Source organism: Mastigoproctus giganteus, chromosome 9 (assembly GCF_048544385.1).
Source record: "Mastigoproctus giganteus isolate SK-2022 chromosome 9, ASM4854438v1, whole genome shotgun sequence".
In the NCBI taxonomy this organism is placed as follows: Eukaryota; Metazoa; Arthropoda; class Arachnida; order Uropygi; family Thelyphonidae; genus Mastigoproctus; species Mastigoproctus giganteus.
Genome location: NC_143583.1, coordinates 122,006,494 through 122,019,452, shown reverse-complemented (window position 1 = coordinate 122,019,452; position 12,959 = coordinate 122,006,494). Strand labels below are relative to the sequence as shown.

Below are 12,959 nucleotides of genomic sequence, written 5' to 3'. Positions count from 1 at the left end.
ATGTATAAACAGTATGTGGGACTTTTACTAGGCAACTGAAAATTCTGGAGAAAAGCATCAATATCACCAAAGCACATTTTCATTTAATGGAATATGTGAATAAACAAAACTATCGAATCTAAAGTAACACAAATCCTCACGAAATACATGAAAAACTTTTAAACAGACAGAAAGCGACAGTACGACGAATCATCTCAAAATGTGTAGTTTAATAACAGGCTTTTATTTCATTGAGAATAGACAAACAAACTGGTTATTCATTATTAAAGTACACTGCTGCAAATGAAATTCCAATGAATTTTTTTTTTTTAGCAGAATAGCGCACTTCTACACACAATTAATGAAACATAAATGGTGGTTTCATCAAGAGGCCTACTATACCCCAACATGCTATTTTGAATTTGGAGACATCATGTGTGACCACCCTGATTAGCTGACCTTACATTACTGGATTTATTCATTAAATTTATTAAAACTACCCATTTCCATGTCAGAGAAGTTGTTACTTAAAGTCCAAAGTCTCTATGAAACAGAGTTTGGACCTGAAAGACATTTTCTTGAACAATTCAGAAAGTAGTGGGTAATTTTTTTTTTTAACTGCTATTAATGCATATTCCAGCAAAAGTTAGTATATGCATTCATATATCTAACATAAGTGACTTTCATCAGTCATTTTTAAGAAATTAAGTGCAAATAACACCAATATTTCTATATTGTGTTTTTTTTTTTTTTAACATCTGTTGTTTTACAGTTTTATTGTTCAAAATAAAACAATTAATGGAAAAAAACAAACATATCTATTAATTCTTTGTCAGCTGATACTTCAGTACCTATAAACAAAATATCCAAATAAAAATCCATCAATAAGTGTATGGTAGTTTAAAGTTAAAATTATTAAATCCTTAAATTCATGAAATGATACTTAACAAATATTTAACATGTCTGGAAGGAGGATGAATTCAACACTAAAGATGTCTTTGATTTAAAAATTTTCAACAAAAATACAGGACATATCAAATTGGAAAAAACAAACGAACCTGTTTGATTTCCAGGTATGTACAACTTCAGGATCACCAATACCATGTTGGAGTGCCTGATCATCCAAAAAATCAAACATGTACTTGATAGCTAAAGGCAGAGCACTACCACGATGAGCTGTAGAAAAGATGGTTTCAAATAAATCATCAACAAATTTTTGGAGAGTACCCTGTAAAAGAAACAAAGGAATGATTTATAAAATAACCTTTGAGTTCATATATATAATATAATGAAGTATTTAAAATGTACACTCTCTTACTAAAGGTTTAGTTCATAACTGTGAACAAGTTATGAACAAATTATGTATTTATTCAAAGATATTAATAACATGTTTGCCCATCTTTGTCATAATGATTGCCAAAGATGCATGTGGAAAACTTTCTATTTATTTATGTAGAAAGTTGATAGTATTATGCTTCACTCCTTTAAAACATTTGTGAGCTCAATCAATGATAAGGGTTATCTTAGTTTTATTATAATTGTACTTTACAGCTCATTCCAAAAATGTCTGACTAGCTTCAAGGTTGAGGCTCTGTGCTGGCCACTCCACTGCAATATTCTGATGTTATTCTCTTTAAACCATATGCACACAATTCTTGTTTTGTGAAATGGGTTGTTAAAATTGCAAAAATTTAGAGCACACAATTGTCTAGAACAAGGATTGGCAACCTTTTTCTTTGTGGGTGCCATTTTTGTTCATTACAGCTACAAAAACCTTCATGATGCCACGTGGACAAGTTTTATCAAAATATGATACAAAGATCACTCAAATGAAAACTACAAAACTTAAATAAAAGTTATAGTTCACAAACAACAAGGAAACTATGCATGTCAAGGCAGTCTCCATTAGTGATCTTTGATAATTATATTAGAACCTGCTAGATACTTTATTAATTTCGTGTAAAGGACCTGAGGCTGTTTCATTTTATTAATGCATCGTAATCATACCTGTCTCTCACTCTTGAGAAAGGTGTAGTGTTTTCTTTCTTTTTGATCTGTAAAAGCTATAGCCTTTTAAATTTATTATTAATATATCTATTATCACAATTTGAAAATTGTAGATCTTTTAAAGTACCATTTATAGGTACTTTAAGAGATCTATAACTGACACAATATAATAGCGTAGCTTAATTTAATTTATTATGGTACTCACCTTTTTATAATCTGCATTGATGTTGGAATAAAATGAATGATAATTTTAAATTTAAGTTAGCGTGAATAAGTTAGGATTTAAAAACAGAATTAAAATATGTGCAAGGAAGTAGAAGTGCACGTCTTTGTCCTTGGTTGTCAATGTTGAAATTTGAAACAATTGAAGTTATATGATTGGAAACAGAAGGCCAATAGCCATAACAAGTGGCTTTCGTTTTACACGTCTTCAGTTGGCAATGGTAGAATGAGAGTGAACGCATGTATTTAAGAAGACTAAGTTCCCGTGATGCTCCTGGATACACGTGGGAATCTCAGGTGCATGAGATTCCAGACCAGTGCTATGTTATAGGGTAATTTGGAATTTAATACTTGGAGAGTGGAATGGCGGCGAAACCATTCTATAACTAGGGCTTCATATTGGAAAATTTTAAAACTGGATTTTAATTTGATAATAGGAATGGCTGAATCTACTAAGGGGGTGTGGTTGTGGGATTGAACATGTGTTGCTAATTCGGGATTGGACTGTCCCGTCCTAAAGCTATTGTAGTGGTAGTACGCACGTGTGTTTGACATTTTGGTAGAACTGTATTTTGTGGTGGTGGTGGTGGTGGTGCTACCAATGTAGCAAGCGTTACAGTTATCTTGACATTTTATTAAGTAGATGATATTATTCATGTCACTAATGTGGTAATTTTGTGTATCTTTATATGAGTTGAATAATGAAAGTTGTTTATTATAAGATGAGAATGTAAGGGTGTTATCGGTACCTTTGAATAAACGGCAGAATTGGTTGGCAAAAATCCTATTCAATTAATCAAACAAACTATTATCACAGTCTAAAATAATATTAACAACCCACCCAAACACATTTCCAATAATAATTAATTGGCATTAGCATTAGTAGAGGCATTTGATGCAAGAAAGCAAGCTTATGCAGCATCAGCCAAAAAAAAAAAAAAAAAAAAACCCCACTTCCACTTCACCCCTCTGTTCGTTCAAAATACCTGTCCAGCTGAGCCTTAAACTTATTTAGGCTATCAACCTCCACCACAAGGGATGGAAGTCTGTTCCACCAACCAACCACCCGCTGGCTAAAGGCAAATTTCCGCACGTCTATCCTACATCTGTCTTTCCTCAATTTGAATTTATGCCCTCTCAGGTGATTTTTCTGAGCTAGAGGAAGAATCCCATCAGCATTGAGCATGCTTAAACCATTCAAGGCTTTATACACCTCTATCAGATCACCTCGCTGGTGCCTAGTCTCCAGACACTGTAATTTGCAAAACTTAAGCCTTTCTTCGTAAGAGCACCCCTTTGTTCCATTCACTAATCTTGTTGCCCTTCTCTGTACTCGTTCCAGCAGCTCTACATCCTTCTTGAAATGAGGCCTCTAGACCTGTATACAGTACTCTAGGTGTGGCCTGACCATCACCTTATACAATGGAATAATCACCTCCTTATCCCTGCTGGAAAAATTCCTGTATATCATTGACAATACTCCATGAGCTACTCTTGCAGCCCATCTGCACTGCTCAGAGAACTTCATATCTGCCTGCACAACCACCCCCAAGTCCCTTTCATTCTCTACCACTGTCAGTGTAGTACCACAGAGTTGATATTGCTCTAGGGTTGCTGTTTCCCATGTGTAGTACTTTACATTTGTCAATGTTAAACTTCATTTGCCACCTCTCAGCCCATCTGCTCAACCTTTCCAGATCCTGTTGCAGCAGCATAGTGTCAGTAGTGTCCTTGACAACCCTGCCAACCTTTATATCGTCTGCAAACTTGGACATTAAGCCCGATATACCATCATCAATATCATTTATAAATACAGAAAACAATAATGGACCCAACGCTGAGCCCTGAGGGACTCCACTAATAACATCAGTCCACGATGAGCAGTGTCCATTGATTACCACTCTCTGTCTTCTCCCCCTCAACCACCCCTTTATCCATAGCAGCAATTTGCCTCCAATGTCACACTGCTCCAATTTGTGTAGCAGTCTTCCATGTGCAACAGTATCAAAAGCCTTTCTAAGATCCAAGTATATAATATCAAAGTTATTCCCTGCATCCAGTTCTTTTGTGACTGCATCATAGTATCCAATCAAGTTGGTCAGGCAAGACCTCCCCTTAACAAAACCATGCTGTGTCTGAGCTATAACTGAAGTCTTATCTAAATGATCCTGCAGTGCTTCTTTAACCAGTGCCTCCATTAATTTTCCTGGAACAGAAGTTAAGCTCACAGGTCTATAATTACTTGTATCAGCCTTTGATCCTCCTTTGTGAATTGGGGTCACATTTGCACATTTCCAGTCTATGGGTACCTCCCCTGAGTCCAAGGAAGCTCTCATAATTATGGCTAAGGGTTTGCTTACTTCCTTTGCTGCCTCCTTTAATATAACTGGATAGATCCCATCCACCCCGGGTGCCTTTCTTGTGTTTATCTTCAACAGTTTCTCCTCCACTTTACTCCCAGTTATTTCAAGATTCTGTAGCTTACTGCTAGAGTTGAATACACCTCTGGCATTCCCCTCGCTGAATAACTCCTAATGTGTGAATGTCGATGCAAAATATTCATTTAGTTTGTTAGCTACCTGAGCAGGATCATCAACACTTGACCCATCAATATCAAGTGGACCAATCTGATTCATCCCCTTCCTTCTAGAGTTTACATAAGTAAAGAACTCTTTGCTGTTTTTCTTTGCATCCCTTGCCAAGGATTTCTCGTAATCTGCCTTCGCCTGCCTAACCTCCTTTGTAACTTGGTTGCATATCAACTTGTATCTATCATAGGCTTCTGTGTCATGTGTTAATTTGTATGTATCCCATGCATTTTTCTTCTCTGCCATATGCCTCATTAGTTCATCTGACATCCATTTTGGCCTAAACCTTGAACAATATTTCTTAGTTGGTATGTAAAGCCTAGTAGCTTCCAAGATAAGTTCTTTGAATGCTTCCCATTTTGAATTTGCTGTTGGTAACATCATCAGTTGGTCCCACTGTATAGAATTTAAATACTGTCTCAGTCCATCGTAGTCGCCTTTACGGAAGCAATAACCCTTCCCTTTACCCCTAATGGTAGTTACCTCTTTGAGTAAATCCCACTTCAGCACACTGTGATCACTGCCACCTAGTGGTTCATTTATCTGCAGATTCTTAATGCATGAAGAATCACTGCTGATAATAAAATCAAGAGTATTACTCCCTCTAGTTGCCTCCCGAACATGCTGATGTAGAAAACAATCATCCAATAAATCCACAAAAGTCCTGCTAGTGTGTGAGTAACCAGCCCCCAAATTCCAGTCAATATCTGGGAAATTAAAATCTCCCATTATAAGACACTCTGATTTACTGGCCCACTCTATTTCCCTGTACAGTTCCTTATTATACTCATCAGAGTCATTAGGCCTATAGCACACTCCTACTCTCAATTTTGATCTCCCAATGTTTATGTCACACCAAACTGACTCCACACTGCACTGTCCAGCGATGTCGACTGGCTTCACTTCCTTGGTTTTTATGTTTCTTAACTAATAGCATAACCCCTCCTCCCTTCCTATCCTGTCTATCCTTTCTGTAGACATTGTACTCCCCAAATTGCAGTTCTGCATCCCTTATATCTGTGTGACACCACGTCTCTGATATCCCAACAATATCTGCCTTCGATGTTTTGAGCAATACCTCAAATTCATCAAATTTATTTACTAAACTCCTAGCATTGGTGTACACGCAAGTATACCTGCACCTGTTTCTATTCTTAGCTACCCTAACACAACCCATGTGTTTACTTGTACCGCAATGGCTCCCAGCAGTCTCTGAAATACCATGCATCTTGTTTTTCAGGCTTCTGCTCATTCTAATAGAAGCAGTGCAAGAATCTCTTTCACCTCTGCCAGTGGCTACTGTCAATCTATTGGTCTTTGTCTCCCCCCAAGCTAGCAGTTTTCCGACCCACCTAACACTGCCTCGATAGCATCAGCAAATATTCTTGCACCCTTTCTATTTAAGTGTATCCCATCCCTGTAGAAGCAATCTCTCCTGTTAACAAGTACAGTCCAGGCTGAAAAAAATTCTACCCCTTGAGCCTTGCACAATCTTTCCAGGGCCGAATTGATCGACAAGGCTCTCATCATATACTCCCTCCTATCGTGTCTGGGCAGAATTGCAGACACTTTCAAATTCAACACTAATTCTCGGCTTTTGTTCAACATAATCAGTAAAAATTGTCAGGGTTCCAAAATGTGAAAAGGGTTCCGCGATTAAAATAAGTTGGGAACTGCAGGTCTAGACAAACCCAAGACCAATAGATTGTATCAGAGAAATCCCACCAGCAGAAGACCAGTGAAGAGTTTGAAGCCATGACAGAGGGAGACACCTACAAATATTTTGAAATGATGTGGGCTCAACAGCCAGGACACAAGGAAATCAAGGCCCACCTCCCTGAGAAGCACCATCAGAGACTGAGAAGCCTGCTAAATTCAAAGCTGAATGGCAGAAGCATAGTCAGAGTCATAACACCTATGCAATCCCAGTACTAACTTACTTCTTTAGAATCATAGATTGGACTAGCACTTAGTTGGAAAAGATTATGACATTGACTAGGATAATGACATTCAAGAGCCACCAACACCACCCGAAGTTGGCAATCGAGAGACTGACCATTGCCTGGAAAGAAGGAAGGAGGGATTTTACAGACCTCAGTGAACAACAGAAGAAGGCAGTTATTATCCTCCCTTACCATAGTAATTTTGCCAACCAATTCTGCCGAAATAACATGGTACATTTTCTTTGATCAACTGGTATTTTTGCACTAGCTTCTGATGTATTTATCCTGATGATAACCCTGCATCCTGTGGCAATGTGCTGTATTGTGTCTGGGGCCAGATGACATCAGCGACACATGTCGTCTGTCACTCCAGCGTCCTTGGCAATGTATTTCCTTTAGTACCTGATGTTGATTATCTGGTCTTGGATGGTGAACATGAATCCTTCAGTTTCAGGAAAGAGCCCCCCCCTCTTGTGAGCCATGCATTCAAAGCCATCTTATATATGTAGCCTTGATGAAGGTCACTGCTGTGTCATGTCTGCTGTGGAGTGCCTTCTTCACCCATGTTTGTTTTTGTTTCTTTTTTGTGTGCGAGTGGAGTTTGCTTGTTGCGGTTGAGAAGTATTTTTCTTATAGCTTGGTAGATTGGCACTGTGTTGTCCTGGAAGTAATGCCCTGGGTTCTTAACTGCCTTCTTCTGTTGTTCACTGAGGTCTGTAAAATCCCTCCTTCCTTCTTTCCAGGCAATGGTCAGTCTCTCGATTGCCAACTTCGGGTGGTGTTGGTGGCTCTTGAATGTCATTATCCTAGTCAATGTCATAATCTTTTCCAACTAAGTGCTAGTCCAATCTATGATTCTAAAGGAGTAAGTTAGTACTGGGATTGCATAGGTGTTATGACTCTGACTATGTTTCTGCCATTCAGCTTTGAATTTAGCAGGCTTCTCAGTCTCTGATGGTGCTTCTCAGGGAGGTGGGCCTTGATTTCCTTGTGTCCTGGCTGTTGAGCCCACATCATTTCAAAATATTTGTAGGTGTCTCCCTCTGTCATGGCTTCAAACTCTTCACTGGTCTTCTGCTGGTGGGATTTCTCTGATACAATCCATTGGTCTTGGGTTTGTATAGACCTGCAGTTCCCAACTTATTTTAATTGCGGAACCCTTTTCACATTTTGGAACCCTGACAATTTTTACTGATTATAAATAAAACAACAAATCAAAAAATCAAAAATAATTTATTGAAAATATAAAAAACAGATTAATAATGGAAAAGCAAATATTATTAATTCAAACTGGTAATTAATGTGAAGGTTGTTATGTTGTTATTTGGTTTTTAGGAGCATTAGCAACTAAGGCCATATTGCTCTGGGATATGCGGTGGTCAATTCCCTGACCTTTCCGCATTCTCCATATTTGGTGGCTCACGGGCTCGAACCCCAGTCTAATCAAGAAGCGTGTGCTACGCACTGCTGCTCCTGCCCACCTGGCTATGGAGGCGGCAATTAATGTGAAGGATTAAACGTCTTCTTTTCTTTCAATATTTTTTCAAAATTTGGTTTAATTGTGGACAGCTGGATTCTAATATCAGGAGTGGCATCCGACTTACTTCTGTATTTTGTTTTTGTCAGAGTGTACAGTGAAAATCCACTTTCACACAAATATGTGGTACTAAACAGCAACAAACAACGAATTGCCTTTTTGAATAAATTTGGATATTCTTCTTTTAAGTCACACCAAAACTCGTTTAATGAAAATTCATTAAATTTAACTTTATTTGGCTGTTTGATGTCAGGTCGATGAGATTTTCATATCCTGAAGTAGATAGTTCTTTTGGTTTTTCTTTAATATTGAAGGGATTGAAAATCCAATAGTTATTGCCATCTTTTAATAGAGGAAAGTATTCATTTAATGCCACAGTTATTGATTTTGGATGAGAAATAATTTCTTTTTGAATTTCTTCGTCAATTTCACTTCACAGTTCGATTCCTGTAAAAAGTCATTGAAAGTTGGAAATGGATCCATATTATTTTTTTCAACAGCCATGGTCCAGTATTGAAATTTCATAATAATGATCGTAATTTATCTTTTGTGTTGAAAATATTTACATTTTTTCCTTGAAGGGAGAGAGAAACCATTCAATTTTGTGAATATATCCGCCAGATAAGCAATTTGACTCAACATGAAATGTTTCTAAAGCGATCTGCTAACAGAAATTTGTCATTGTGTAAGAATATTGGCGAGCTCTTCTCGTAATTCAAACAATCTGACAAGAACTCTGCCACGTGACAGCCATTTAATTTCAGTATGTACCAGCAAAGATCTATGTTGGCTGCCCATATCTTCACATATAATTTGGAACAATTTTGTTTTTTACGGTCGTGTTTTCACAAAGTTAATAATTTTCACTGCTTCATCTAAAATACATTTTAAAGATGAAGGGATATTTCAAGCAACCAGTGTTGCTAAAATGTGTACAAGTAGTCACTGTGTTCTATGAAGAACACAGTGACTACTTGTACACATTTTAGCAACATCTTTAATTCATGTTACTTGCCCCTTTCACAGGTCGTATCACTGACTTCGTACCATCACTAAATATATCGACACGTTTCTTCCAATTTATTCCACGAGTCTTCATAAAATCGCTGATACATTTAAATATAATTTTTCCTGCTGTATTGGTTTATAAATTTTCACAGAGTAACATGTCTTCTTCAATAGAATTATTGTAGTAATAATGAATGAAAACTAATAAAACTGATAGGTTTGCAACGTCCGCATCTAATTGTAAAGGGTACTCATCACATGACTGAAGTCTTAAAATAAGTTCCTGCTCAACATCCTCAGCCATATCATGAATTCTGCATGAAACTGTATTATTTGAGAAAGAAATTTTATCAATTTGTTGACAGGATTTCTCATCGAACATACACTGAACATCTTTGATGCATGGTTTTATGAGAGTTTCAGAAATTGTATGCATTTCACCTGCAAGCGCTATATGGTAGCTTACTTTGTAGGAAGCCATTGTTGCCTTTTCGTTATCCGACAACATTTTCGACATAAAAGGTTTAGTTTTATATTCTGAATGGTTTGTTTCAAAATGTCTGCGCAATTTAGCTAGTGCTAACGAACTATTTGATAACATCTTATTGCATAATATACATAACGTATCAGGGGCCTCGGGATTTCCTGTGGTCATGAATCCGAGTAATAAATAACTTGAGTCGTATTTGCATTTTTTATGTCTTAGCAATGTTTTAGTATTGACAAACAACACTTCCCTTTTCTTGGATTCATCTGCTACACAAGTAATGCTAGTGCCTTGATCTGTATTTTCGTCAGTATTGCTTTACCAGTCTCCTTGTCACTAGAAACATGTGAACTGCTTGCTACACTTTTTTTTTAAAACTCCTTCTCTCAAACAATGATCCATGATATTTTAATATGGGGTATACACAATCATAATATTATAAATTAATATGATGCCCACTTTATTTTTATAGGAAAAGTACATAAGACACCACAAAATGATTGCAGTGCAAAACACCACCGATCTATGACTGATATGCCCACTTGTATGCTGTACTGCCGTGCCCCACCTCACTACAGACGATTTCGTTAGGGGGATATGACTGAACTAGTCATGGGAGAATCAAATGCAAGTATTCGATTCATTCATCCACCATTAGACTAACCGGATTTTATTTTCCACAAATGTGAGTTGCGCAGAGTCTGTGCGTAAGTCCCCTCTCCCTATGGAAATTTAATAATTTTTGAAACTTTATTTAAATAAATTTTTCATACATATTTTAAACTATTAATTAGAGCTCAAAAACTAATTTTATTGTGGAACACAAGTTGGGAACCCGTGGTCTAGACCAAACTGCATCCTGAAGTCAGTGCTGAATGCTTCAGTGATCTGGAGTAGATTCTTGGTTGTCATATAGAGCTTGATGTCATCCATGTACATCAGATGAGAGAGGGTGTACAGGTTCTTCCTGCCTTATTTTAGGGTATATCTGTACTTCCCATTGTTGAGCATGGTGGACCAGTGGGTTGAGTGCTAGATAGAAGCACAGTGAGCTCAGGGCATCTCCCTGGAATATTCCTCTGGTAGGAATGTTCTTGACATTGATGGTGGTCCTCCAATTTGCCAAGGCTGCTTCTAGGAAGTGTGTCAGTGTCGAGTTGACTTTGTAGATCTTCATTGACTCTATCAGCCAGCTATGAGGCACAGAGTCGAAGGCCTTGCGATAGTCGATGCAGGCTGTGTTCAGGTTGTGGTGTTTCTTGTAGACTTCCTCCACAACTGCCACACCAATGGTCAATTGCTCCTTGCATCCTTTGCTCATCTGCTTCCATTCCTTCTGCTGCTTGGCCATGATGTTCTGTCTCTCCAAGTGATCTCATATCTTCTTGGTTACGCAACCAGTCAAGATCTTGTAATTGACCATCCGTCTTCTAACATTGTTGGAAGACAGGTGATCGGTCTGCACTTTACCAGGTTTGTGGCATCTTTGTCCTTAGCCTTCAGACAGGTGATTCCTTGAGTCAGATTCTGGCATTGTGCCAGGGTGCCTTATCATCTTAGTAAACTGCTCCACTATGTGCCTGAGTGTGCAGCCAAACTTCTTGTACCTGTAGTTGCACAGGAACAATAAGTTCAGCAGCACACATACAGGCACATAGATAAGATCCACAACTACAGGTACATTCTTTTTGTACTTATAGTTGTGGAGGTTATCTATCTCTGCAGGTTCACCAGTTGTGGGCCTTCCTGATCGATCGACTGTTCTTCCTCCGGAGAATGTTCTTCAGAGATTCTTCCTCCTGAATCTCCCATTCTATAATGTCTTGTATGTCCTTGATTTCCTTCCATTCTGGGTCTATCCAGGGGGCATAGCCATTATGGCTAATTTCACTGCTCCACAGGTTGCCCCAGAACTTCTTGAGTACCTTCTGGTTGGGGGTCCATTGCCTTCCTTCTCATCTTGTCCGATTTTCTTGTAGGAGGCTTTTTGGTTTTAGTCAAATATCTGGTTCAGTTTTCCTCTGGACGTTCTCCCTGTATTGGTGAAGTCTCTTACTGAGTACGAGGAGGTTCTGCTTGAGGGTATCAAGGTATTCTTTGATCCTCTGATTATAGGTCTTGTGTTTGCTGTGGATGTTGTCTTTCTTGAGGGTGATCTTCATTTTTCTGATCAGCTTCTTATTTCTCTTACACTGTTGGTATTAGGTCAGTTGGCTTATCTTCACCCTTAGCTCTTCTACCTTTTCGGTAGTCTTCTTTTCCTGGTTGGTGGTTCCTTGTCTTTGTGTTTTGTTTTCTGTTGGTCTCTGGTTTCTGGCACTTTACTGTGCGTAGGTCCCCTCTCCCTATGGAATATTAATAATTTTTGAAACTTTATTTAAATAAATTTTTCATACATATTTTGAACTATTAATTAGAGCTCAAAAAAACTAATTTTATTGTGGAACACAAGTTGGGAACCCAACTTGTGTTCCACAGTAAAATTAGTTTTTGAGCTCTAATTAATCTGTGGTCTGTCACAGACCCCCCTGCCAATTGAGGAGGTCTGTGGCTTGCCACGGGGTTCTGTTGGGTCTCTGCTTCGATATGGTGTGGATCTTTGTGGGGTCCATTATGTTGAATTCTACTAGGATCTTCTTCTTATTATTATTATAAGGTGCACTTTAAGTAAACTAAAATTTAAGTAATGTTGATAATACATGTGCAAAGAAAATATTTAATTTTATACTGTTGTAATTGTTGAATAGATAATACATTTTGCCCATAAAATGAATAAATGAAAACAACTTAAATTTTTTTTTTTTTTTTTTTGATAGTTGTTGGCGCATCGGCTTCTGTGGCCATATTGCACCTCCCAAGGTTTTTGCAGTACTTTGATCCAAGCCCGAGGCGGGAATCGAACCTGCGACCTTTGGGTTGCCGGGCAGGTACTTTACCCACTCGGCTAGCCCGGTCGGCTACCAACTTAATAAGGAACTGTTTAATTCCTTTTAAAATGAACTGGAATTTGAAATAGCTGATAGTTTGCGTAATGAAATGGAACTAGTTTACTATTACAGTTAGCATTAGCATTAATGACGGCATATGATGCAAAAAAGAAAGCTTATACAGTATCATCCAAAAAAAAAAAAAAAAATCATCTTCCAATTTCACCCATCTGTTCACTCCAAATGTTTGTCTAGTTCAGC

At 37.9% G+C, this 12,959-nt stretch overlaps 1 protein-coding gene across 2 annotated transcripts in view; it reads right to left on the bottom strand.

Annotated features, from left to right (window-relative positions):
• LOC150080687 (plexin-A2-like) overlaps positions 1-12,959 on the bottom strand; it is a 1,379,917-nt gene that overhangs the window by 81,510 nt on the left and 1,285,448 nt on the right. For both annotated transcript variants that reach the window (XM_090381876.1, XM_090381877.1), the window contains one exon: positions 1,038-1,207. In XM_090381876.1, the coding sequence (XP_090238002.1) occupies positions 1,038-1,207 (170 nt within the window). The remainder of the gene's footprint in view (positions 1-1,037; positions 1,208-12,959) is intronic.